The 26015-nt window shown below is 50.4% G+C and overlaps 1 protein-coding gene across 3 annotated transcripts in view; it reads right to left on the bottom strand.

The window, feature by feature from the left end:
• Positions 1-26015, bottom strand: part of dap3 (death associated protein 3) — a 56848-nt gene that overhangs the window by 8017 nt on the left and 22816 nt on the right. For all 3 annotated transcript variants that reach the window (XM_087985164.1, XM_043684011.2, XM_043684012.2), the window contains exons 2-9: positions 23396-23442; positions 15533-15652; positions 13213-13314; positions 10974-11082; positions 9153-9245; positions 4216-4346; positions 3696-3776; positions 1255-1413 (exon numbers count right to left, since the gene is read on the bottom strand). In XM_087985164.1, the coding sequence (XP_087841290.1) occupies positions 1255-1413; positions 3696-3776; positions 4216-4346; positions 9153-9245; positions 10974-11082; positions 13213-13314; positions 15533-15652; positions 23396-23440 (840 nt within the window). In that variant the 5' untranslated portion in view covers positions 23441-23442. The remainder of the gene's footprint in view (positions 1-1254; positions 1414-3695; positions 3777-4215; positions 4347-9152; positions 9246-10973; positions 11083-13212; positions 13315-15532; positions 15653-23395; positions 23443-26015) is intronic.

Genomic DNA, 26015 nt, shown 5'->3' with positions numbered 1-26015 from the left:
TGGACTGGGCTTGTCTGGGTTCATTGAGATGGTGGAGAGTGGGAGTGAATAGGAAGGGGTTTGCACACTTTGGGATTGCGTGCAAAGGGACTGAATGAGAAGAGGTTTGGATCCATTGGAATGTTGGAGAGTGGGAGTGAATGGGAAGGGGTTTGGGTCCATTGGGACAGTGGAGAGTGGGAGTGAATGGGAACGGGTTTGGGTCCATTGGGACAGTGGAGAGTGGGAGTCAATGGGAAGGGGTTTGGGTCCATTGGAACGGTGGAGAGTGGGAGTGAATGGGAACGGGTTTGGGTCCATTGCGACAGTGGAGAGTGGGAGTCAATGGGAAGGGGTTTGGGTCCACTGGAACGGTGGAGAGTGGGAGTGAATGGGAACGGGTTTGGGTCCATTGCGACAGTGGAGAGTGGGAGTGAATGGAAACGGGTTTGGGTCCACTGGAACGGTGGAGAGTGGGAGTGAATGGGAACGGGTTTGGGTCCATTGCGACGGTGGAAAGTGGGAGTGAATGGCAACGGGTTTGGGTCCATTGCGACGGTGGAAAGTGGGAGTGAATGGGAACGGGTTTGGGTCCATTGCGACGGTGGAAAATGGGAGTGAATGGGAACGGGTTTGGGTCCATTGTGACGGTGGAACGTGGGAGTGAATGGGAACGGGTTTGGGTCCATTGCGACGGTGGAAAGTGGGAGTGAATGGGAACGGGTTTGGGTCCATTGCGACGGTGGAAAGTGGGAGTGAATGGGAACGGGTTTGGGTCCATTGCGACGGTGGAAAGTGGGAGTGAATGGGAACGGGTTTGAGTCCATTGCGACGGTGGAAAGTGGGAGTGAATGGGAACGGGTTTGGGTCCATTGCGACGGTGGAAAGTGGGAGTGAATGGGAACGGGTTTGGGTCCATTGCGACGGTGGAAAGTGGGAGTGAATGGGAAGGGGTTTGGGTCCATTGCGACGGTGGAAAGTGGGAGTGAATGGGAACGGGTTTGGGTCCATTGCGACGGTGGAAAGTGGGAGTGAATGGGAAGGGGTTTGGGTCCATTGCGACGGTGGAAAGTGGGAGTGAATGGGAACGGGTTTGGGTGAATTAGTTTTCTGTATTTTGACCTGAACTGGCCTAAGGCGATATAGGTTGCTTAAACCATTGTGTGGACAAGATCAGGGCGAGTTGTGTGGGGATATGCCCCTTAATCATGAACATGCATGCAGGTTACAATAACCAAGGTCTCAACTACAGTTTGGACGAAGTTTATGGGATACCTGGCTCCTGTCTTCTTTCTTCATGGTGGTTGGACCCCAGAGAGCATTGACTCCATCAATTGCCACCAACATCCGATATGTGTCAGGTAAGCACTGTGCCTTCAGCTCTTTAAACAGTGCACCCACTGCATCACTGGCATTCTTCACTCGAGTTAAACCCTGGGCAAAGGAGGGACAAGGACTACAATGATGTTGGTCATTGGCTGTATCTGGTTCCCTGGCTGCCCCTCAGCTACTCCTTTCTGGGGATTTGCTGGCTCCCACACTGGAGTTCAGCTGGTGTGGTCATAGAGTCATTGAGATGTACAGCACAGAAACAGACCCTGCGGTCCAACTCGTCCATATCAATCCTGGTCCTCTGTACCCATCCATCAGAAACTGGTCTCAACATTCAAGAGAACCGAGATTCATCCTCCTCTGATTAAAATCCTCACATGCCCACTTGGAGGCAGTGTATCGGATGAAAACCTGTCATCACTCTGACACACACACACACACGCGCACACAGACTCTGGCACACACACACACACACAAACTCATGTGCGTGCACATGCACACAGACTGACACACATACATTCATACACACTGACAGATGTGCATATGCATATTCACACACATATATACAGACTCTGACATACACACAGACTCTGGCACACGTGTGTTCAGTCAATAACTGCTCTGTGCTGCCTTGTCCGATGGTTATGTCAGAAAGATTGGGAGGGGACTGGACACAGCTGCGAAGCCTCCCAAGTTGAACAGCTTGCAATATTCACCAAGAGCAGCCACAGAATCAGAGAGGTCTCCAGCTCAGAAAAAGTCCCTTGTACCTATCAAGTCTGCACTGATCCAAAACTACCACCTATTTATTCTAATCCCATTTCCAACACCTGGCCCATAAACTCATAGGCCTTAGCACATCAACTGCACGTCTAAATACTTCTTTAATGTGATAAGGGTAGCTGCCTCTCCCACCCTAACAGGCAGAAAATTCCAGATTCCCACCACCCTCTGGCTGAAAATGATTTTCTCTCTCAACCCCCTGCCCCTTCCCTTAAATCTTTGGCCCTCCCAATCACAGATTCCTCCTTCCAACAAGAGTTCTTTTCCCAGTCTACACCCCTCAAAACTTGACACATTTCAATCGTGCCCTCTCCACCCCTCAGTGTCCTCTGCTCAAAGGTAAATAATCCCAGTCTCTATAAGGTGAATGAATGATGGGAAGGTGCTGCAGGATCGATGGGGAAACGTTCAAGTTCTATTTTTTTTTAAAAGGACAGCACATTCTCCGGGTTCAGAAAGACGATCGGGACTGGTTCACGAAGTGTCTCAGCTCAGTTGCTTACTCAGAGATCTGTCCACGTTGCGGGTGACGTGGAACAATGGGACTGGCTTGAAATGTAACAGGGGAAAAGAGCGAGGAGACTGGGATGGAAAGGGACCCCTCATTGCCCCTGAATGTGTTAGGCTTTCAGCCTGGGAGAGCACCAGTGGGAGATTGAGCAGAGTGAGGAGGACAGGTTTGGCACCTCCAGTCATGCAGTTAGTATTGGGTACAGGAATGGTGCTTGTTTAATGTACATTACTGCCACAGCTGGAGCTGCAGTTGACTGGCTCAGCACAGACAGCACGGTCACACTGGGAGATTTTAAACATTGTACGGAGCAGCTGGGTGACACGTCACTTGTTCATGGGATGTGGGGGATGATGGCTAGACCAGCAGATAATACCCACCCTGGATATCCCCCAGTGAGAAATAGAGAGTCAAACACATACTCCAGACCAGGTAAGGAGGGCAGATTGAGTGAACCAGACTGGGTTTTCTCACAATTGGCAGCAGTGACACATCACTGTTAGGGTCAGCTCTTCATTCCAGATCGCCGCAAACACAAATGTTACCACCTGCCGTGGAGTCATTCAAACCTCCTCCTCTGAGGACATTGGCCTGGGTTTGGGATTACCCGTCCAGTGACATTATCACGGTAAGGCAGCAGTTTTGTAAATGGCAAGGGGAAGCTACAGGTCAGGAGACAGGGTTGAAGTATCTGATCATACAATCCTCTACAGTATGGAAGGAGGCCATTTGGCCCATCAAGTGCACACTCACCGTCCAAAGAGCATCCCATCCAGAACCTCCCAACCCCACCCTATCCCTGTAACCCTGCATTTCCCACGGCCAATCCACCCTAACCTCACATCCCTGGGCACTATGGGACAATTTCCCACGGCCAACCCACCCTAACCTGCACATCTTCAAACTGTGAGAGGAAACCGGAGCACCTGGAGGAAAAACACACACACACAAAGATTTGCAAACTCCACACAGACAGCACGGAGAGTGGAATCAAACTCGGTTCCTTGGTGCTGTGAGGCAGCAGTGCTAACCACTGAGCCACCGTGCTGAACACACCCCATGACGCACATTCGGATGTTCAGCACCTCACCTGGTCCACCACTTCACCCAAAGGTCTTCCTTCATCAGTCGCCTCGCGCTTACTCCAGGTGTACCTCTGTTGGGTTTTCAACTGTTTGCAAGACAATCAAGATCCAGTTAGCACGGTCAAACTGCACGTTTACCCAGCAATTACCTTACAGTCCCCGGGATCCCAAACCATCACAGGACATCCTCTGCATCTTGCCTGCTCACAGAGCTTCCCATCTTCACCTGAGCCCCGTGGGAAGCAGCAATAACCTGGAGTTCAACAGGCGAGCTCCTCCTGTACCTTATCCACCTCCAGCCCCGAGCATGTGGTTGACATCGTAATGGAGATTAATCCTCTCCCATTCCACCAAAACATTACCCCTTGGAGTTGTCGGGAAAAAGAAACCGCTCGTGATGCCATGGGTGAGACGAACAGATGACTGCTCATTGCTGTGGAATGATCAGGGTTGACCAGCCAGTGACAGTCAGCGAGTAGACTGAATCATCGTGGTCAGTCTCGGAGGGTACTGGTCAATTGTTACCTGCTTTAGGAACCGCTCATTGGTAATCTTGAAGTTCTTGAGCCACACCGAGGCCTCCATGGGCTGGTCGAAGCGAGCCTGGTTATAGGAGGACGGCATCAGCTCTTTACAATTCTTCACCCACAGGTAAGCTGGGTAAGGAGATAAGACAGGTATTTCGATATTGCAGTGGACACCAAACCAATTCCCCAAAACCTGTTTGTGTGCGTGTCTGTATGTTTGATCGGGATAACGCAGGAATACCTAGTGATACCATAGCCCTGTCATTCACGGCCAATCGATACTCCTGATGGTGTCAGTGGCCCACAGCTGGCTCAGCTCCAGTTGAGCAGATACCAGGGTGGGGAGGTTGGAGAAAGCACCCAGAAACAGAGAACTAGCCCTTACTCCTTCGCTCTTTCCCCCTCTCAAAACCAAACAACCCACAACCCACAACCCACACCCCAATACATCTCCCCTTCCCTCAACCAATCCCCCTCTCCGCTTCCCAAACTCTAACCAATCCCCCTCGCCCCCCTCAAACCCCAACCAATCCCCCTCTCCCCCCTCAAAACCCAACCTATCCCCCTCGCCCCCCTCAAACCCCAACCAATCCCCTTCGCCCCCTCAAACCCCAACCAATCCCCTTCGCCCCCCTCAAACCCCAACTAATCCCCCACTCCCCCCTCAAACCCCAACCAATCCCCCACTCCCCCCTCAAACCCCAACCAATCCCCCACTCCCCCCTCAAACCCCAACCAATCCCCCACTCCCCCCTCAAACCCCAACCAATCCCCCTCTCCGCTTCCCAAACTCTAACCAATCCCCCTCGCCCCCCTCAAACCCCAACCAATCCCCCTCTCCCCCCTCAAAACCCAACCTATCCCCCTCTCCCCCCTCAAACCCCAACCAATCCCCCTCTCCCCCCTCAAAACCCAACCTATCCCCCTCGCCCCCCTCAAACCCCAACCAATCCCCCTCTCCCCCCTCAAAACCCAACCTATCCCCCACTCCCCCCTCAAACCCCAACCAATCCCCCCTCCCCCTCCCAAACCCCAACCATTCCCATCTTCCCCCAAACCCCAACCCATCCCCATCTCCCACCAAACCCCAACCCATCCCCCCCCTCTTCCACCAAACCCCAAGCAATCCCCCCTCCCTCACCAAACCCCAACCAATCCCCCCCTCTTCCACCAAACCCCAACCCATCCCCCCTCTCCCCTCGAACCCCAACCCATCCCATATCTCCCCCCAACACCCCAACCTATCCCCCACTCCTCCCTCAAACCCCAACCAATCCCCCACTCCTCCCTCAAACCCCAACCAATCCCCCCTCCCCCTTCCCCATCCAACCCAAACCAATCCCCCTCTCCCCCCAAACCCCAACCATTTCCATCTTCCCCCAAACCCCAACCCATCCCCCATCTCCCACCAAACCCCAACCCATCCCCCCCCTCTTCCACCAAACCCCAAGCAATCCCCCCTCCCCCACCAAACCCCAACCAATCCCCCCCTCTTCCACCAAACCCCAACCCATCCCCCCTCTCCCCTCGAACCCCAACCCATCCCATATCTCCCCCCAACACCCCAACCCATCCCCCCTCCCCCTCCCAAACTCCAACCAATCCCCCTCTCCCCCTCAAACCCCAACCCATCCCCCTCTCCCCCCAAACCCCAACCCATTCCCCCTCTCCCCCCAAACCCCAACCCATTCCCCCCTCCCCCCAAACCCCAACCCATTCCCCCTCTCCCCCCAAACCCCAACCCATCCCCCCTCTCCCCCCAAACGCCAACCCATCCCCCCTCTCCCCCCAAACGCCAACCCATCCCATATCTCCCCCCAAACCCCAACCCATCCCCCGTCTCCCCCCAAACCCCAACCATTCCCCTCTTCCCCCAAACCCCAACCAATCCCCCATCTCCCACCAAACTGCCCTTCCCCATCCAACCCAAACCAATCCCCCTCTCCCCCCAAACCCCAACCATTTCCATCTTCCCCCAAACCCCAACCCATCCCCCATCTCCCACCAAACCCCAACCCATCCCCCCCCTCTTCCACCAAACCCCAAGCAATCCCCCCTCCCCCACCAAACCCCAACCAATCCCCCCTCTTCCACCAAACCCCAACCCATCCCCACTCCTCCCTCAAACCCCAACCAATCCCCCACTCCTCCCTCAAACCCCAACCAATCCCCCCTCCCCCTCCCAAACTCCAACCAATCCCCCTCTCCCCCTCAAACCCCAACCCATCCCCCTCTCCCCCTCAAACCCCAACCAATCCCCCTCTCCCCCCAAACCCCAACCCACCCCACCCAAACCCCAACCCATCCCCCTCTCCCCCCAAACCCCAACCCATCCCCCTCTCCCCCCAAACCCCAACCCATCCCCCTCTCCCCCCAAACCCCAACCCATCCCCCTCTCCCCCCAAACCCCAACCCATCCCCCTCTCCCCCCAAACCCCAACCCATCCCCCCTCTCCCCCCAAACCCCAACCCATCTCCCCTCTCCCCCCAAACCCCAACCCATCCCCCCTCTCCCCCCAAACCCCAACCCATCCCCCCTCTCCCCCCAAACGCCAACCCATCCCCCCTCTCCCCCAAACCCCAACCCATCCCATATCTCCCCCCAAACCCCAACCCATTCCCCCTCTCCCCCCAAACCCCAACCCATTCCCCCCTCCCCCCAAACCCCAACCCATTCCCCCTCTCCCCCCAAACCCCAACCCATCCCCCCTCTCCCCCCAAACGCCAACCCATCCCCCCTCTCCCCCCAAACGCCAACCCATCCCATATCTCCCCCCAAACCCCAACCCATCCCCCGTCTCCCCCCAAACCCCAACCATTCCCCTCTTCCCCCAAACCCCAACCAATCCCCCATCTCCCACCAAACTGCCCTTCCCCATCCAACCCAAACCAATCCCCCTCTCCCCCCAAACCCCAACCATTTCCATCTTCCCCCAAACCCCAACCCATCCCCCATCTCCCACCAAACCCCAACCCATCCCCCCCTCTTCCACCAAACCCCAAGCAATCCTCCCTCCCCCACCAAACCCTAACCAACCCCCCCTCCCCCAAACCCCAAACAATCCCCAACCCATTGCCCTCTTTCCCCAAACCCCAACCCATCCCCTCTCTCCCACCAAACTCCAACCCATTCCCCTCTTCCCCCAAACCCCAACCAACCCATCTCCCATCCCCCACCAAACCCCAACCCATCCCCCATCTCCCCCCAAACACCAACCCATCTCCCCTCCTCCACCAAACCCCAACCCATCCCCCACCAAACCCCAACCCATCCCCCACCAAACCCCAACCCATCCCCCACCAAACCCCAACCCATCCCCCATCTCCCCCAAAACCCCAACCCATCTCCCTTCCTCCACCAAACCCCAACCAATCCCCCACCAAACCCCAACCAATCCCCCCTCCCCCACCAAACCCCAACCAATCCCCTCCTCCCCACCAAACCCCAACCAATCCCCTCCTCCCCACCAAACCCCCTCCTCCCCACCAAACCCCAACCAATCCCCCTCCCCCACCAAACCCCAACCAATCCCCCCTCCCCAACCCAAACCCAACCAATCCCCTCCTCCCCACCAAACCCCCTCCTCCCCCACCAAAACCCAACCAATCCCCCCTCCCCCACCAAACCCCAACCAATCCCCCCTCCCCCACCAAACCCCAACCAATCCCCCCTCCCCCACCAAACCCCAACCAATCCCCCCTCCCCCACCAAACCCCAACCAATCCCCCCTCCCTCACCAAAACCCCAACCAATCCCCCCTCCCCCACCAAACCCCAACCAATCCCCCTCCCCCACCAAACCCCAACCAATCCCCCCTCCCCCACCAAACCCCAACCAATCCCCCCTCCCCCACCAAACCCCAACCAATCCCCCCTCCCCCACCAAACCCCAACCAATCCCCCCCTCCCCCACCAAACCCCAACCAATCCCCCCCTCCCCCACCAATCCCCCCCTCCCCCACCAAACCCCCCCTCCCCCAACAAACCCCAATCCCCCCTCCCCCACCAAACCCCAACCAATCCCCCCTCCCCCACCAAAACCCCAACCAATCCCCCCTCCCCCACCAAACCCCAACCAATCCCCCCTCCCCCACCAAACCCCAACCAATCCCCCCTCCCCCACCAAACCCCAACCAATCCCCCCCTCCCCCACCAATCCCCCCCTCCCCCACCAATCCCCCCCTCCCCCACCAAACCCCCCCTCCCCCAACAAACCCCAACCAATCCCCCCCTCCCCCACCAAACCCCAACCAATCCCCCCTCCCCCACCAAACCCCAACCAATCCCCCCCTCCCCCACCAAACCCCAACCAATCCCCCCCTCCCCCACCAAACCCCAACCAATCCCCCCTCCCCCACCAAACCCCAACCAATCCCCCCCTCCCCCACCAAACCCCAACCAATCCCCCCCTCCCCCACCAAACCCCAACCAATCCCCCCCTCCCCCACCAAACCCGAACCAATCCCCCCTCCCCCTCCAAACCCCAACCAATCCCCCCTCCCCCACCAAACCCCAACCAATCCCCCCCTCCCCCACCAAACCCCAACCAATCCCCCCCTCCCCCACCAAACCCCAACCAATCCCCCCCTCCCCCACCAAACCCCAACCAATCATCCCTCCCCCACCAAACCCCAACCAATCCCCCCCTCCCCCACCCAATCCCCTCCTCCCCCACCAATCCCCCCTCCCCACCAAACCCCAACCAATTCCCCCCCCTCCCCCACCAAACCCCAACCAATCCCCCCTCTCTCCCCAAACCCCCATGTCCCAGCAAACCCCAACCAATCCTCCATGTCCCACCAAGCCCCAACCAATCCATCTCCCCCCCTAAACCCCAACCAATCCCCCTCTACCCCAAACCCCAACAAAGCCTCTTGCCCAATCCCAAGCAAATGGAGTTTTAAGAAGAGAGAGGGGAAATGGCGAGTGTCCTACCGTCTGGGATGTGGACTATTAACCAGTCTTGCCTGGCGCAGTAATGGACTGCATTACACAGAGTGAGCGTTTTTCCACATCCCTTCTGACCATCTGGAAACCCGTGTCAAAGAAAGAAACAGACTCAGCCTTCATCGTGCTCATTAACACCCAGCCGGGACCCAGGGACAAATCCATACGAAGCATCGCATGTTGATTGGCATTGGTCATTCACTGACGTTGAGAGCTGTCAGGGCACTGTGCCTTGCAGAGCTCCAGCTCACTGCTGGAAAACCTCAACTACCATCACTCCATTTTCATGAGCGCCTGTGTAACATTCAACAGTGGTAATAACGGCTGGACAAAGCAACCCAACGTTTAATTGGCATCCCATCCACCCCACCAGCTGTGCGTAGCATCTACAAGGTGAACCTGTCAGGCTTCCATCAGCACCTTCCAAACCTGTGACCTCTACCACCTAGAAGGACGCAGGCAGCCAATACATGGGAGCACCAGGCCTTCCAAGTTCCCATCTGAGGCAAACACCATTGCAACTGGAGAATGTACTGTTTGTTCCCTCACTGCTGTTTGGTGAATATCCTGTAACTTGCTCCCAAAGAGTATTGTGGGTCTCTCAGATAGCTGCAGGGATGAGCAAGAAGGGTAGGTAGACCATTCAGTCCTTTGAATCTGGTTCATCATTCAATGAGCTGATCAGATCACCCTCAATGCCACTTTCCTGCCTTTTCCCCATAACCCTCAATTCCCTTGCTTAGTAAACATCTGTCTAACTCAGCTTTGAATATCATTCATGACCCACCCCTCTGTAGTAAAGAATTCCACAGATTCAATTCCCTCAGCAGACATTCCTTCTTGTCTCTGTCTGAACTGGGCAACCCCTTAATCTGAGATTACACGCTGGGGGTTAGTCTCTCCCACAATGGGTAACACCTCTCCACATCTACCCTGTATATTGTAACAAGTCTAAAGTCAAAAGTGCGGTACTGGAAAAGCACAGCAGGTCAGGCAGCATCTGAGGAGCAGGAGAGTCGACCATGGGCCCCCACATTACTGATGAAGGGTTTATGCCTGAAATGTCGATTCTCCTGCTCCTCGGATGCTGCCTGACTTGCTGTGCTTTTCCAGCACCACACTTTTCAACTCCGACTCCCCAGCATCTGCAGTCCTCACTTTCTCCTAGTCTCATTCATCTAAACCCCAATGAGTACATGCCAAACATGCTCAACCTCTGGTTATAAGACAATCTCCGATACTAGTTGAGCCCATGACTTGCCGCAAGAGGATAAAAATGAATTTCTTCTCTCTGTACCTGCACACACTGCAGCAGGGACAAGTGGACTGGGGTCAGGAACCGAACCCTGTGCTGCCGAGATTGCAGAGTCTGCGTCATGCGACAAATGCACTGGGTTTGGGTGATATGAAACCAACCTGACCGTGGTGTTACAGAAAGGCCTGACCAGCCGAGCTGTCAAATAGTCAATGTTGCTCCCACCGAAACAGAAATCACTGGAGAAACTCAGCATGTCTGGCAGCATCTGCAGAGAGAAAGCATGGTTAACATCTCAAGCTCAGCGATCCTTTGTCAGTGTATTGAAGAAGGGTCACTGCACTCAAAACGTTAACCCTGCTTTCTCTCTCTGCAGATGCTGCGAGACCTGCTGAGTTTCTCCAGCAATTTGTTTTTGTTCCAAATTTCCAGTATCTGCAGTTTTTATATTGGAGGATGCCACTTTCTGTCCCAATCTCCTTGCCACACTTTCTCAAAGCAGAGTTTATAACCCTTGTTTACAAGGTGCTTTGTATTAAACTGAAAAAGGATACAGAGAACATATCGAATAGCTGGGTGAGAGTAATTGGCAGCTTTTAGATATGCCAACAACTCTAGTGCTGGTCGTCGGACCATTATACAGGCTTCATTGAAAGTCTTAATCTGAAACACACGGAGACACAGTGGTTAACACGAGCCAGCAACAAATTCACGGAGACAGCTAAGATCTGAAGTACAAGTCAGGGCAAACACAGAAAATGCTGCAGAAACTGAAGGCTGGCGACATCTGTGAAGGCAGGAACAGAGTTAACATTTCAAGTCTGATATGACTCTTCTTCAGTCATGGAAAATGGTGGGTTTTTGTTGACACCTTTGACAGAGACGGCAAAGGAGCAAGAACAGGTGGCGTGGAGACCCAGTGCAAAAGACAAAGCGGCTGCTATTTGTCGTGAAAGAGAAATAGAGATGTGAAACAGGTGTAAATGAACAAAAACAGGAATTGCTGGACAGGCTCAGTAGGTTTGGCAGCATCTGTGAAGAGAGAAACAGAGTTAACGCCTCCATGGTAAAGTGTTCTGAAGAAGGGTCAATGGACCTGAAATGTTAACTCAGTTTCTCTCTCTCTCCACAGATGCTGTCAGACTCACTGAGTTTCTCCAGTAATTTCTGGCTTTGATTCTGATCTTCAGCATCTGTAGTTCTTTGGTTTATTTTAGATGTAAATTAAGGCACAGAAGGACGAAAATGGGCCCCCTCAGCTGAGAGAGAAATAAACAACAAACAAAGAGGACAAACTCACAGGAAGGGGAAGAAAGGAGAATGCAGACAAACGTTATGAGGTCAGGCTCTGAAGTAGCAGGATTCAACATTGTGACCGTGAGGCTAGGAAGTGTCTACGTGTTTGTGTTGTGCTATGTTGGAACACTGCAGTAGGCCCAGGACAGAAATGGTAGCATGAAGGTTTTATTGAAACGGCAAGCAAAGTGGTCACCCGGTCTACATTTGGTCTCAGCAATGTATTGGGAGCAGTGAATGCTGCAGACTAGATTGACAGAAGGACAAGTCAAATGCTGCTTCACCTGGACGCGTGTTTGGGACTTGGAAGGTGAACAAGCATGTTCTGTGATTACAGGGAAAGCTGCCATGGGGAGTGAGTAATTAATAAGATGGAGATATGGTAGTGGAGCGATACAGGCAGGTCATGGAGGGAACAGTCCCTGTGGGAATGCTGGAAGTGGAGGGACAGGGAAGATGGTGGCATCGGCTGGAGGTAGTCGAAGACGCAGAGGATGATCTGAGAATAAGAACAGAAGAATCAGGAGCTGGAGTAGGCCATCTGGCCCCTCGAGCCTGCTCTGCTGTTCAGTGAGATCATGGCTGATCATTTTCATTGACTCAGCTCCACTTACCCGTCTGCTCACCGTGACCCATAATTCCTTGACTGGTCAAAAATCTGTCTTTGCCTTAATAACATTCAACGGGGGGGTGGGGGGCTGTCTCACGTGGTAGGAAATTCCACCGATTCCCAAACCCTTGGAAGAAGGAGTTCCTCCTCAGTTCAGCCCGAAATCTGCTCCCCCCTTACTTTGAGGTAATGCACTCTAGTTCCAGTTTCACCCTCCAGTGGAAAAGACCTTCCTGCTTCTAGCTTATTTATTCTCTTCATTGTTTTATATTTTTCTGTGAGATTTCCCCTCATTCCTCTAAATTCCAAGGCGGAGACCAGTGAGGACAAGGGGGAACCCAAACATTATTCCGGGAAGAAGAGGAAGGGATAAGGGCAGAAGCATGGGAAAGGAGACTAACAGGAGAGTGAGGAAAAGGGAGGTCACGTCAAAAGCACCCCAGTTGAAGGTTGAACAAATGTGACGGAGACAGAGAACCTGCGAGAACGGATTGGAACCCTCTCAGGAAGTAGGGTGCGACAAAGAGTCGTCGAGGTAACGGTGGGAATTGGCAGGCTTGTCATTGTTCTTGGTGGACAGGCCATTCCTAATGGAAAGGAAGGGGAGGGAAGACTCACGCGAGATGCTGAAGGTGAGAGAAGGGTGGAGATTGGAATCAATTTAGCACCCTCCTTTACTGGGTCCAAGAAAGGAAGAGCTGGAGATAGAGCAGAAGGAGCAGAGGCAGACTGGCCAATGAAGATGACACCTCCTCTGATGGACATTCAGGATGACAAGCCTGAGACCAGTAACCCAGTGTGGCTCAAACACAGGGAATGGTTTTCTCTCTTGACGGGCACTGAATGAGTTAACTGCACCAGCCCTACGCCTGCCACCCTGATCTTACCTGCTTTTGGAATCGCTGAGTCAGGCCGTGAGGGAAGACTGTTTTCAGGTCACTGGGGGAGATGGTGTAGTGCAGCCCTTCGTGCTGTTCGTTGTGATGTCCCTGCACAAAAACAAACCAAATCCACTTCACTTCCACACTGCCCTCCCTCAGATTCAGTCAGTCTCCGAAAGCTCAACAACAGGTGAAAGAGCAGCAAGGGTGAAGATGCACAGAGAGCAGGATTTGAAGGGATTTTGTTTTTTTGGAAAGGAGATTTACAAGGACGCTGCCAGGGTTGGAGGGTTTTAGCTATAAGGAGAGGTTGAACAGGCTGGGGCTGTTTTCCCTGGAGAGTTGGGGGTTGAGGGGTGACCTTATAGAGATTTACAAAATTATGAGGGGCATTGTAGACACAGTATTTTCCCTGGGGTTGGGGAGTGCAGAACTAGAGGGCATAGGTTTAAGGTGAGAGGGGAAAGATATAAAAGAGACCTAAGGGGCAACTTTTTCAGGCAGAGGGTGGTACGTGTATGGAATGAGCTGCCAGAGGATGTGGTGGAGGTTGGTACAATTGCGACATTTAAGAGGCATTTGGATGGGTATATGAATAGGAAGGGTTTGGAGGGATATGGGCCGGATGCTGGCAGGTGGGACTAGATTGGGTTGGGATATCTGGTCAGCATGGACGGTTTGGACCAAAGGGTCTGTTTCCATGCTGTACATCTCAATGACTCTAAGAGGGAATTAACCCCCTTCAGAGGATATAGTGCACAATGAGTTTAAACAGCAGCCTGTGAGGCCAAAAGAAACTCAGCAGCATCTGTGGAGAGAAAGCAGAATTCATTGTTCGGTCCAGTGACCCTTCTTCAGAACTGACTCTAGCTAGGAAAAGGCTGGTACATTTGCTGATGTTATGAACCAGGTCAGATCCCCCATCAAAACTTTTCAAGTAGGTAGCCCAAACCCAAACTTCTTAAGTTGGTTTAGGGAGATGTGGGGTGGATAGTCCAGGAGTGATGCAGCTGGTGAAACCACATGGCTTCAAGTAAAACAGAATTTATGTACACACCACAGAATGAAACACAAGCAAACGAAAACAGAATTTAGAATAACATCTAATAAACCCAACCGACACAATATCCCTGCAACTTAACAAAGGAGCTGTTCCAATGTCCTGCGGCATCCTCATAAACGCACCCCTTGGTAAAAAAGGTAGATGTTAGAGAGAGAGAGAGAAAAAGAGAGAGAGAGATCTGAGAGAACTGGCAACTCCCCTTTCTTTGTACAATGAAAGGCTTTTAAAAGCCTTTCATTGTACAAGGCTTTTATAAGCCTTGCCCCTGATTGCCTTCAGTAGTATCTGTTAGCCATTAGCAAAGTCCCAAAACCCAGACAAATCTGAACCTCTGCCTTTTATAACCCCTCTTGGATAAAACCAAGGATAACATAACCTTGTTAAAGCAGCAGCATGATCACACTGAAGAATGTGGGGGCAGATGGGACAGAGAGATAGAGAGAGAGAGAGAAAACAACAGTTGGGCAGACAGAGGAATGGGTAAAGTTCAGCCTGGGAGAATCAGCCTGAAAGCAGTTCATGTGGTGACAAGGCCTGGTATATGGGGGTGTGTAAACGACGTGGAAGAAGCCACTCAGTCCTTTGAAGTATTGAACTCGATATTGTGTCCAGAAGGCTGCAGGGACTCCAAGTGGAAAATGAGATGTTGTTCTTTCAGTTTGCACTGAGCTTCACTGGAGCACAGCAGCAAGCCTGAGACAGAGATGTTGGCCAGGGAACAAGGTGGTGTGCTTAAATGGCAAGTAGCAGGAAGTTTGGGGGTTTTTTGCAGATAGAATGCTCATTGAGACCACACTGTTGCCTGGAATGTCAGCTGATATTTTCACTGAGTGATTACAAACACAGCGATCAGCAACAATAACATCTGACAGAAGGTCAGATTAACCCAATCTCTCTCTCTCTCTCTCTCTACAGATGCCAAATATTCACAGCAGTTTCTGGTTTGCTTATAGGAGAACATTCCAGCTTTTGTTTTGGTTCTCTCACCCTGGGTTCAATGGACATATCTCAGACGGACACAGTATTTGAAGTATAGGTTATACCTCCCATTGTATGTAACGACGCAGTCTCAGTAAAATCAGCCACAGGAACAGCCCAAGTAAAAGGAGTTGGGCAGGAGAGGGACTGAGGGAAATGTTGTAAATTGCTGCCTCTCTGAGACAATCCTATATAAGTAGAAGTAATTGAATTGCAAAACTAATCCAAAATGACTTCTCTGCTTTTGAGAGATAGTGGAGAGGCAGTACATGGTATGGTACTTACAGGATCCATTTCCCCTGTCCTGAATACAGAGCCTGGTCTTGTGGCTGCTGTGAGTAGCTGTGGCTGAGTACAACTCTCCCACACGTTAGGGCCTCCATGAAACAGACGGCCATGATTTACCTACATGAACAACATAACATAAAATGGCATTAATCACTCTCTAACAACAGGCCAACTGTGATGGTCATAGTCATTGAGATATAAAGCATGGAAACAGACCCTTCGGTCCAACCCGTCCATACTGACCAGATATCCCAACCCAATCTAGTCCCACCTGCAAACACCCGGCCCAGATCCCTCCAAACGCTTCCTATTCATATACCCATCCAAATGCCTCTTAAATGTTGCAATTGTACCAGCCTCCACCACATCCTCTGGCAGCTCATTCCATACACGTACCACCCTCTGCCTGAAATAGTTGCCCCTTAGGTCTCTTTTATATCTTTCCCCTCTCATCCTAAACCTATGCCCTCTAGTTCTGGACTCCCTGACCCCAGGGAAAAGACTTTGTCTATTTATCCTATCCATGCCCCTCAGCCTCCGATGCTCCAGGGAAAACAGCCCCAGCCTGTTCAACCTCTCCCTATAGCTCAGATCCTCCAACCCTGGCAACATCCTTGTAAATCTTTTCTGAACCCTTTCAAGTTTCACAACATCTTTTCGATAGGAAGGAGACCAGAATTGCACACAATATTCCAACAGTGGCCTAACTAATGTCCTGTACAGCCACAACATGACCTCCCAACTCCTGTACTCAATACTCTGACCAATAAAGGAAAGCATACCAAATGCCTTCTTCACTATCCTATCTACCTGCACTCCAAGGTCTCTTTGTTCAGCAACACTCCCTATGACCTTACCATTAAGTGTATAAAGTCCTGCTAAGATTTGCTTTCCCAAAATGAAGCACCTCGCATTTATCTGAATTAAACTCCATCTGCCACTTGTCAGCCCATTGGCCCATCTGGTCCAGATCCTGTTGTAATCTGAGGTAACCCTCTTCGTTGTCCACTACACCTCCAATTTTGGTGTCATCTGCAAACTTACTAACTGTACCTCTACGATCCTTGTGGCACTCCACTGGTCACAGGCCTCCAGTCTGAAAATCAACCCTCCACCACCACCCTCTGTCTTCTACCTTTGAGCCAGTTCTGTATCCAAATGGCTAGTTCTCTCTGTATTCCATGCGGTCTAACCTTGCTAACCAGTCTCCCATGGGGAAACTTGTCGAACGCCTTACTGAAGTCCAGATAGATCACATAAACTGCTCTGCCCTCATCAATCTTCTTTGTTACTTCTTCAAAAAAAACACAATCAAGTTTGTGAGACATGACTTCCCACACACAAAGCCATGTTGACTATCCCTAATCAGTCCCTGCCTTTCCAAATACACGTATATCTTGTCCCTCAGGATTCCCTCCAACAACTTGCCTACCACCGAGGTCAGGCTCACCGGTCTATAGTTCCTGGCTTGTCGTTACCGCCCTTCTTAAACAGTGGCACCACATTTGCCAACCTCCAGTCTTCCGGCACCTCACCTGTGACTATCGATGATACAAATATCTCAGCAAGAGGCCCAGCAATCACTTCTCTAGCTTCCCACAGAGTTCTAGGGTACACCTGATCAGGTCCTGGGGATTTATCCATCTTTAACCGTTTCAAGACATCCAGCACTTACTCCTCTGTAATCTGGACATTTTGCAAGATGTCACCATCTATTTCCTGACAGTCTATATCTTCCATATCCTTTTCCACAGTAAATACTGATGCAAAATACTAATTTAGTATCTCCCCCATTTTCTGTAGCTCCTCACAAAGGCCGCCTTGCTGAGCTTTGAGAGGCCCTATTCTCTCCCTAGTTACCCTTTTGTGCTTAATATATTTGTAAAAACCCTTTGGATTCTCCTTAATTCTATTTGCCAAAGCTATCTCATGTCCCCTTTTTGCCCTCCTGATTTCCCTCTTAAGTATACTCCTACTGCCTTTATACTCTTTTAAGGATTCACTCGATCTATCCTGTCTATACCTGACATACGCTTCCTTCTTTTTCTTAACCAAACCCTCAATTTCTTTAGTCATCCAGCATTCCCTATACCTACCAGCCTTCCCTTACACCCTGACAGAAATATACTTTCTCTGGATTCTTGTTATCTCATTTCTGAAGGCTTCCCATTTTCCAGCCGTCCCTTTACCTGCGAACATCTGCCTCCAATCAGCTTTCAAAAGTTCTTGCCTAATACCGTCAAAATTGGCCTTGCTCCAATTTCGAACTTCAACTTTTAGATCTGGTCTGTCCTTTTCCATCACTATTTTAAAACGAATAGAATTATGGTCGCTGGCCCCAAAGTGCTCCCCCACTGACATCTCAGTCACCTGCCCTGCCTTATTTCCCAAGAGTAGGTCAAGTTTTGCACCTTCTCTAGTAGGTACATCCACATACTGAATCAGAAAATTGTCCTGTACACAGTTAACAAATTCCTCTCCATCTAAACCTTTAACACTATGGCAGTCCCAGTCTAGTTTGGAAAGTTAAAATCCCCTACCATAACTACCCTATTATTCTTACAGATAGCTGAGATCTCCTTACAAGTTTGTTTCTCAATTTCCCTCTGACTATTAGGGGGTCTATAATACAATCCCAATAAGGTGATCATCCCTTTCTTATTTCTCAGTTCCACCCAAATAACTTCCCTGGATGTATTTCCGGGAATATCCTCCCTCAGCACAGCTGTAATGCTATCCCTTATCAAAAATGCCACTCCCCCTCCTCTCTTGCCTCCCTTTCTATCCTTCCTGAACATTAAGCTGCCAATCCTGCCCATCCCTGAGCCATGTTTCCGTAATTGCTATGATATTCCAGTCCCATGTTCCTAACCATGCCCTGAGTTCATCTGCCTTCCCTGTTAGGCCCCTTGCATTGAAATAAATGCAGTTTGATTTATTAGTCCTACCTTGTCCCTGACTGTTTGACTCACTTCTGTTCTCAGCTGTACCCGTCTCAGATCGATCTCGTTCCTCACTATCTCCCTGAGTCCCACACCCCCACCTTACTAGTTTAAATCCTCCCAAGCAGTTCTAGCAAATTTTTCTCCCAATATATTAGTCCCCTTCCAATTTAGGTGGAATCCGTCCTTCTTGTACAGGTCACTTCTACCCCAAAAGAGATTCCAATGATCCAAAAATGGTGAATCCATACACCAGCTCCTCAGCCATGCATTCATCTGCTCTATCCTCCTATTCCTGCCCTCATTAGCTCGTAGCACTGGGAGTAATCCAGATATTACGACACTTGAGGACCTCCTTTTTAAATTGCTGCCTAACTCTCTCTAATCTCCCTTCAGAATCTCAACTTTTTCCCTTCCTATGTCGTTGGTTCCAATGTGGACAATGACCTCTTGCTGGCTCCTCTCCTCCGTGAGAACATTCTGCACCTTCTCTGAGACATCCTTGATCCTGGCACCAGGGAAACAACACACCATTCTGCTTTTTCTCTGCTGGCCACAGAAACGTCTGTCTGTATCTCGGACTACAGAATCCCCGAACACAATTGATCTCTTGGAACCCGACGTACCCCTTGTTGCATTCGAGCCAGTCTCAATACCAGAAACTTGGCTGTTCGTGCTACGTTCTCCTGAGAATCCATCACCACCTACATTTTTCAAAACAGCATACCTGTTTGAAATGGATTTATCCACAAAAGACTCCTGCCCTAGGTGCCGACCTCTCTCACCCTTCCTGGAGTTAACCCATCTATGTGACTGTATCTGAGACTTTCCCCCCTTTCTATAACTGCCAATAATCACATACTGTTGCTGTTGCAAATTCCTCATCGCTTCTATCTGTCTCTCCAACCGATCCACTCAATCTGAAAAGATTCGCATCCAACAGCATTTATGACAGATATAATTCGCAGTAACCCTTAAACTCTCTTTAAACTCCCACATCTGACAAGAAGTACACATCACTCTATTAAAGGCCATTTTTGCTCCTTCACAATCTACAGACCCAGAAGATAACACCGTCTTATTCCTCTACAAACACTGCCCCAGGTTAAATTAATAGTTATGGCTTATATTTTAAGTTTAATCAAGAGACTTATCTCCAAAAACATATAATCAAGAAAGAATCCACAATACTCACTATTGCAGCATGTCTCTTTGACAGACTTAAAACAACAATTAACTTATCGGATTCTGTGCTGTGAACTTCGCCCAACATGTTCCTCCAAGATTAGTTGTGAATTTCACTGTTTGTTAATTTTCCCAGATACACTTCGATGTTCAGCGATACACGAATCAAACATCAACGGCAGTCTCTCTCTCTCTCTCCTACACTGTCCTCATTATGTGCTTCCTTTGTCTGCTCTTCTCCCGTTTAATCTGCTGTTGTTTTGACTTTCTTTTCCAAAGTTCCAAAACAATGCAACAGCATATAAAAGTGATTGCTGCTCCTGGAATTTGAGGAAATCACATCCAACACCTAAAATATCTCAAAAACAGGAGCAGCTCTTACACCTCAGAAAGGAACTCATACACTCACGTGGACAACAACCTCACACACGAGCATGTGCCCCGAACCCCACCAGACTGGACATGTCCAGAAATTGGAGAACTGTATTTAAATTAAAAACCACCCTACTCCACCAAATTTAGTGTTTTACACTACATTGAGGTGAAGCTCAGCTTAAAACAGGTGTCAAACCCTCCCAGTGTTCATAACTTCCCCATATACTTATTCCACTTTGGACCGACAGATTTAATCTCACAATCGGGTATTCCTTATTCTATACTCTTCGATCAGATTCCAGTCTGTAATTCCCTGCCAGGTATCTGTTATTCTATATATAAACAACCCCAAACCCCTTGATCAGATTCCAGTCTCTAACTCACTCCTGGGTATCTATCATTCTATATATAAACCACCCTGAACTCCTCAATTAGATTAGAGTCTGTAACTCACTCTCTGGGTATCTGTTATCCTGTATATAAACCCCTCGATTAGATTCCGGTCTGTTGCCCCCTCCATGGGTATCTGTTATTCTGTATATAAACCACCTTGAACTTCTCGAAGAGATTCTGGTCTGTAACCCACTCCCCGGGTATCTGCTGTTCTCTATATAAACAACCCCAAGCCTCTCTATTCGATTCCAGTCTGTAACTCACTCCCCAGGTACCTGTTATTCGATACGTAAACCACCTTGAACCCCTCGATTAGATTCCAGTCTGTAACTCCCTCCCGGGGTATCTGTTATTCTGCATATAAACCACCTTGAGATTCCGGTCTGTAACCCATTCCCCTGGGTATCTGTTATTCTGTATATAAACCACCCCGAGCCCCTCAATTAGATTCCACTGTGTAACTTCCTCCCCGGGTATCTGTTATTCTATATGTAAACCACCTTTAACCCCTCAATTAGACTCCAGTCTGTAACTCAGTCCCTGGATATCTCTTAACTGTACATAAACACCCCTGAACCACTCGATCAAATTCCAGTCGGCAACTCCCTCCTGGGTTTCTGTTATTCTATACATAAACCACCCCGAACCCCTCAATTAGATTCCAGTCTGTAACTCACTCCCAGGTATCTGTTATTCTGTATATAAACAACCCCAAACCTCTTGATTAGATTCCAGTCTGTACCTCCCTCCCGGCTATCTATTATTCTATATATAAACCACCTTGAACCTCTTGATTAGATTCCAGTCTGTAACTCACTCTCGGGTGTCTGTTATTCTATATATAAACAACCCCGAACCTCTCTATTAGATTCCAGTCTGTAACTCCCTCCCGGGTATCTGTTATTCTATACACAAACAACCCTAAATCCCTCGATTAGATTCCAGTTTGTAACTCACTCCCCGGGGTATCTGTTATTCTATATATAAACCATCCTAAACCCCTCGATTAGATTCCAGTCCAATTTCCTCCCGGGTATGTTATTTTATATATAAACCAGACTGAACTCCTGGATTTAGATTTCAGTCTGTAACTCACTACCCAAGGATCTGTTAATCTGTATTTAAACCACCGAACCCCTCGATTAGATTCCAGTCTGTAACTCCGTCTCCAGGTATCTGTTCTTCTATATATCAACCACCCTGATCCCTTGATTAGATTCCAGTCTGTAACTCACTGAAGTGTGTTACTTACAAAACATAACTATATAATTGCTCACAATGCAAACTCCATGCAATAGCTTGTTTTTGTTCTGGTGACTGTGTGCAGTGTCCACATTCTATACACAGGGTCAAAATCTGCCTGCAGTGAGCCAGCTGAGTGACTGTTTCTGTACAACAAGGAACTTTCGGTGATGTTGAGCAGCAGGTTGGGAATTTGTCACACTGTGCTCAGTTTCAAAATAAATTGCTTTGTCTCACAGGACTGTAACTGTGTTGGTGAACAGGTCAGAGCCTGAATTTCTAAAGGTATAAGGGCTCATTAAACATTGGGTGATGGTGGTGCAGTGTGAGTGTCACTGGATTAGCAATCCAGAGGCCCGGGTTAATGCTGTGCCTGTCAGTGTAGGTGAATACAGGTTCAAATCCCACCACAGCAGCTGCTGGAATTTAATTCACAGAGAGGGAATATAAAACCAATCACTGCCAGTGACCCATGTAACCATCAGTGATTGCTGCAAATGCCCGTCCGGTTCACTAATATTCTTTTAAGGAAAGGAAATCTGCCACCCTTGCCTGGTCGGGTCTTCACGTGACCCCAGACCCACAGCAAAGCTGTGGGCTCTTTACTGCTCTCTGAAACGGATCAAACAACCCACTCAGTCCCAGAGCAATATGTGTTTTGAATTTCAACCTGGTTTTGTGGAGAGCAGTGTAGCAGAATAGTCACCAGGGGGCATCTTACTATAATGTTACAATGTCAATTACAGTTGGAAATAAGCACAGATTGAGGATTCAGACGGACGAGCAATTCAGGAATGTCAAACCGCTGAGCAGGGAATGAGGAAAGGCTGATCCCAGCAAGGGATCTCACAGGCAGCCACAGCATCACACTGGAATGGAGAGGCCCAGGGAATAAAGGGGAACCTCACTCCTTAACAGCATTCAGGCGTGGATAAACTGGGCTACGAGAAAGTCATTCAGCACAGAAGAGGGCCTTCGGCCCATCAGGTCTGCACCGACAGAGAGCTAGCTCACCCACCCTCTCAAAGAGAAAGTGCTCGACTATCTGTTCCTTCTGAACTGACCCTCTGACAGCACGGCACTCCCTCTGCACTCTCCCTCTGACAGATACATACAATGTCTTTCCATTTATTGGGGCTGGGGGTGGAGGGAAACCAGAATTATGGACCATAAAACTCGAGATGGTGATTATTAATCCGAATGGAAATTCAGGAGATATCCAGAGAACAGAGAGAATAGGGTCTCACTCCTGCAGGGAGACTCTCACTCACAGGAAGTTAGGGGGAGAATGGGGGATCTCGCTCCCATGGGGAGTGGGGGAAGAATGGAGCAACTCGCTCCCACGGGGAGTGGGGGAGGGAAACTCGCTCCCACGGGGAGAATGGGGGCTCGCTCCCACAGGGAGTAGGGGGAGAATAGGCATCTCTCCATCACAGGGAGTGGGGACGAGAATAGGGGATTCACTCCCACAGGCAGTAGGGGTAGAATAGGGGGACTCTCTGCCATGCAGACTGATCAAGGTGATGAGCAAGGACACTTTAAAGGGGGAAGCTAGATCAACACACAAGGGAGAGGAAAGACAGAGAGAGAGAGAGAGATGGAGAGCAGAGTTGGGGGCAGGATCACATGGAATGGGCATAAAGCAGAGGAACCAATTGGCCTTTTCTTGTAGTCTAAAGGTTTTGCAATAGTTTGTAATTTCAAACTGCTGAACGTAACTCACCGGTCGGCCAAGTCTGGCGACAATCCACAGGCTCCTCAGCAACATTCCTGCAAAGGAAGAGAGGGAATTTCATCAGAGGCCATATGGAGCTGTGCTTAATCTTCTGGAAACAACAGTCCTGGATAGATACAGCCTTTCCACAGAGCTTTACACAGATCCTACAAACTCCACCTCCCTAACCCGCAGCCCCCCACAGATCCTGTAAGCTCTACCTCACTATCACGCAGCTCCGCACAGATCCTGTAAACTCTATCTCACTAACCCGCAGCCCCACGAAAATATTTAAAGGCTATCTCAGAAATGCCCAGATACTGTGGGGAAATCTAACTCGATCTACCCAACTTTGCCCCATATCTCTTGACTTAAGATTCTTCAACCTAAAGTTTAAAATGTGCAGTTGGCATTATATTATTTGCTGTTGGTGCGTGAGAAATACATTCAGTGCACGAAATGTTCCTGGGGGGGCATCGGGGAACAATTTCACGCCAGTTATTCTGTCGTCTCTGTTTATTAGGTTGACATCTTTGATCAAAATCACCCTCCAACCTTAACGTTCCACCAGATCTCATTGCAGGCTTTAGGATTTTCACAAATAAGGCAAGACAATTCTCAAAAAAAAATTGCAAACGTCTGGGTGAGGCCTGTATGGGCTTCGCACATAGAGGCTGAGTACCCCTGTCCCCCACCCCAGGAATAGCCATCGCCCCCCCACTCCCCCCTCCAAAGCCCGCTTTATGAAAAGCTTGCAGCCCACCTGATCGACAACTCATTCTATTTTCCTGCCTGTCCACACTACCCAATAAACCTTAACTTCCACTTTGATCCAAAATCAATCTAATGCAGGTCAGACTACACTCAATGAAATATTCAAGAGTTTCTCTCACAGGAGGCACTAGTCCCGATAAGGATTACTTACAGGGGAGGATTCTAAGAAGGTGACTGCAGAGGGGTGCGGGCCTGCACGGGGGAGGCAGCAGAGGGGTGCGGGCCTGCACGGGGGAGGCAGCAGAGGGGTGCGGGCCTGCACGGGGGAGGCAGCAGAGGGGTGCGGGCCTGCACGGGGGAGGCAGCAGAGGGGTGCGGGCCTGCACGGGGGAGGCAGCAGAGGGGTGCGGGCCTGCACGGGGGAGGCAGCAGAGGGGTGCGGGCCTGCACGGGGGAGGCAGCAGAGGGGTGCGGGCCTGCACGGGGGAGGCAGCAGAGGGGTGCGGGCCTGCACGGGGGAGGCAGCAGAGGGGTGCGGGCCTGCACGGGGGAGGCAGCAGAGGGGTGCGGGCCTGCACGGGGGAGGCAGCAGAGGGGTGCGGGCCTGCACGGGGGAGGCAGCAGAGGGGTGCGGGCCTGCACGGGGGAGGCAGCAGAGGGGTGCGGGCCTGCACGGGGGAGGCAGCAGAGGCGTATGGGCCTGCATGGGGAGGCAACAGAGGGGAGCAGGCCTGCACGGGGAGGCAGCAGAGGGGTGCGAGCCTGTAGGGGGAGGCAGCAGAGGGGTGCGGGCCTGCACGGGGAGGCAGCAGAGGGGTGCGGGCCTTTAGGGGGGAGGCAGCAGAGGGGTGCGGGTCTGCACGGGGAGGCAGCAGAGGGGTGCGGGCCTGTAGGGGGAGGCAGCAGAGGGGTGCGGGCCTGTAGGGGGAGGCAGCCGGATCAGAACTCATGAACGTATGAAAGAGGAGAAGCAGGCCATTCGGCCCCTCAAGCTTGCGACAGTGTTCACTAAGATAAAAGCTGATCTGTTTGTGCTTTGAATGCCACATTCCTGAGAACTTCTGAAAACATTATCTGACAAGGAACATTCTCTCTCTGTCGAAAATAATTCAATTCACTGCATTGAGGCAGGGTTTTCCAAAGTCACCTAAGCCTCAGAAAAATATATTCTCATCTTGATGCTAAAAGGGCAATCCTGATTTTAAACCACTGCCTGCTGATCCTAGACTCATCCAGAAGAGGAAACATCCTTTCCATGTCCATCTTGTGAAGACCATTCTGGATCTACGCACTTCAATCAAGCTCACCCTCACTGTTCTAAACTCCAGTGGAAATAAATCCAGTCTGTCCAACCCTTCCTCATAAGGCAATCCACTCATTACAGGTATCAACTGAGTAAAGCTTCCTCTGAATCGCCTGCAATGCAGTACATCCTTTCTTAAACAAGGCAACCAAAACTGCACACAGTATTCCAGATGTGGTCTTACCAATGCCCTAGATAACTGAAGAATAATATCCTCACACAGTAGAACATTTTGATCTCCTTCCATCTCAGGATTCCATGATCCTCTCCCCTTAAGTAACATTTCTTTTTATTCTTCCTGCCAAAGTGAACAATTTCACACCTTCCCACACTATACTCCCTCACTCAACCTATATATCTGTCTGCAATTTCCTAGTTACCCTCAACATTTTACTTTACTTGGTGTTGCCTGTGAATTTAGCTCCCATATCTTTCCTTTCCTCACCCACACCATTGATGTATTTGGAGATGCTGGTGTTGGACTGGGGTGTACAAAGTTAAAAATCACACAACACCAGGTTATAGTCCAACAGGTTTAATTGGAAGCACACTAGCTTTCGGAGCGACGCTCCTTCATCAGGTGATAGTGGAGGGCTCGGTCGTAATACAGAA

This window comes from Chiloscyllium plagiosum, unplaced genomic scaffold (assembly GCF_037043375.1).
Source record: "Chiloscyllium plagiosum isolate Xiang-an unplaced genomic scaffold, Cpla_swu_hap1 HiC_scaffold_50, whole genome shotgun sequence".
Classification (NCBI taxonomy): Eukaryota; Metazoa; Chordata; class Chondrichthyes; order Orectolobiformes; family Hemiscylliidae; genus Chiloscyllium; species Chiloscyllium plagiosum.
This window is presented reverse-complemented; position numbering and strand designations above follow the sequence as displayed.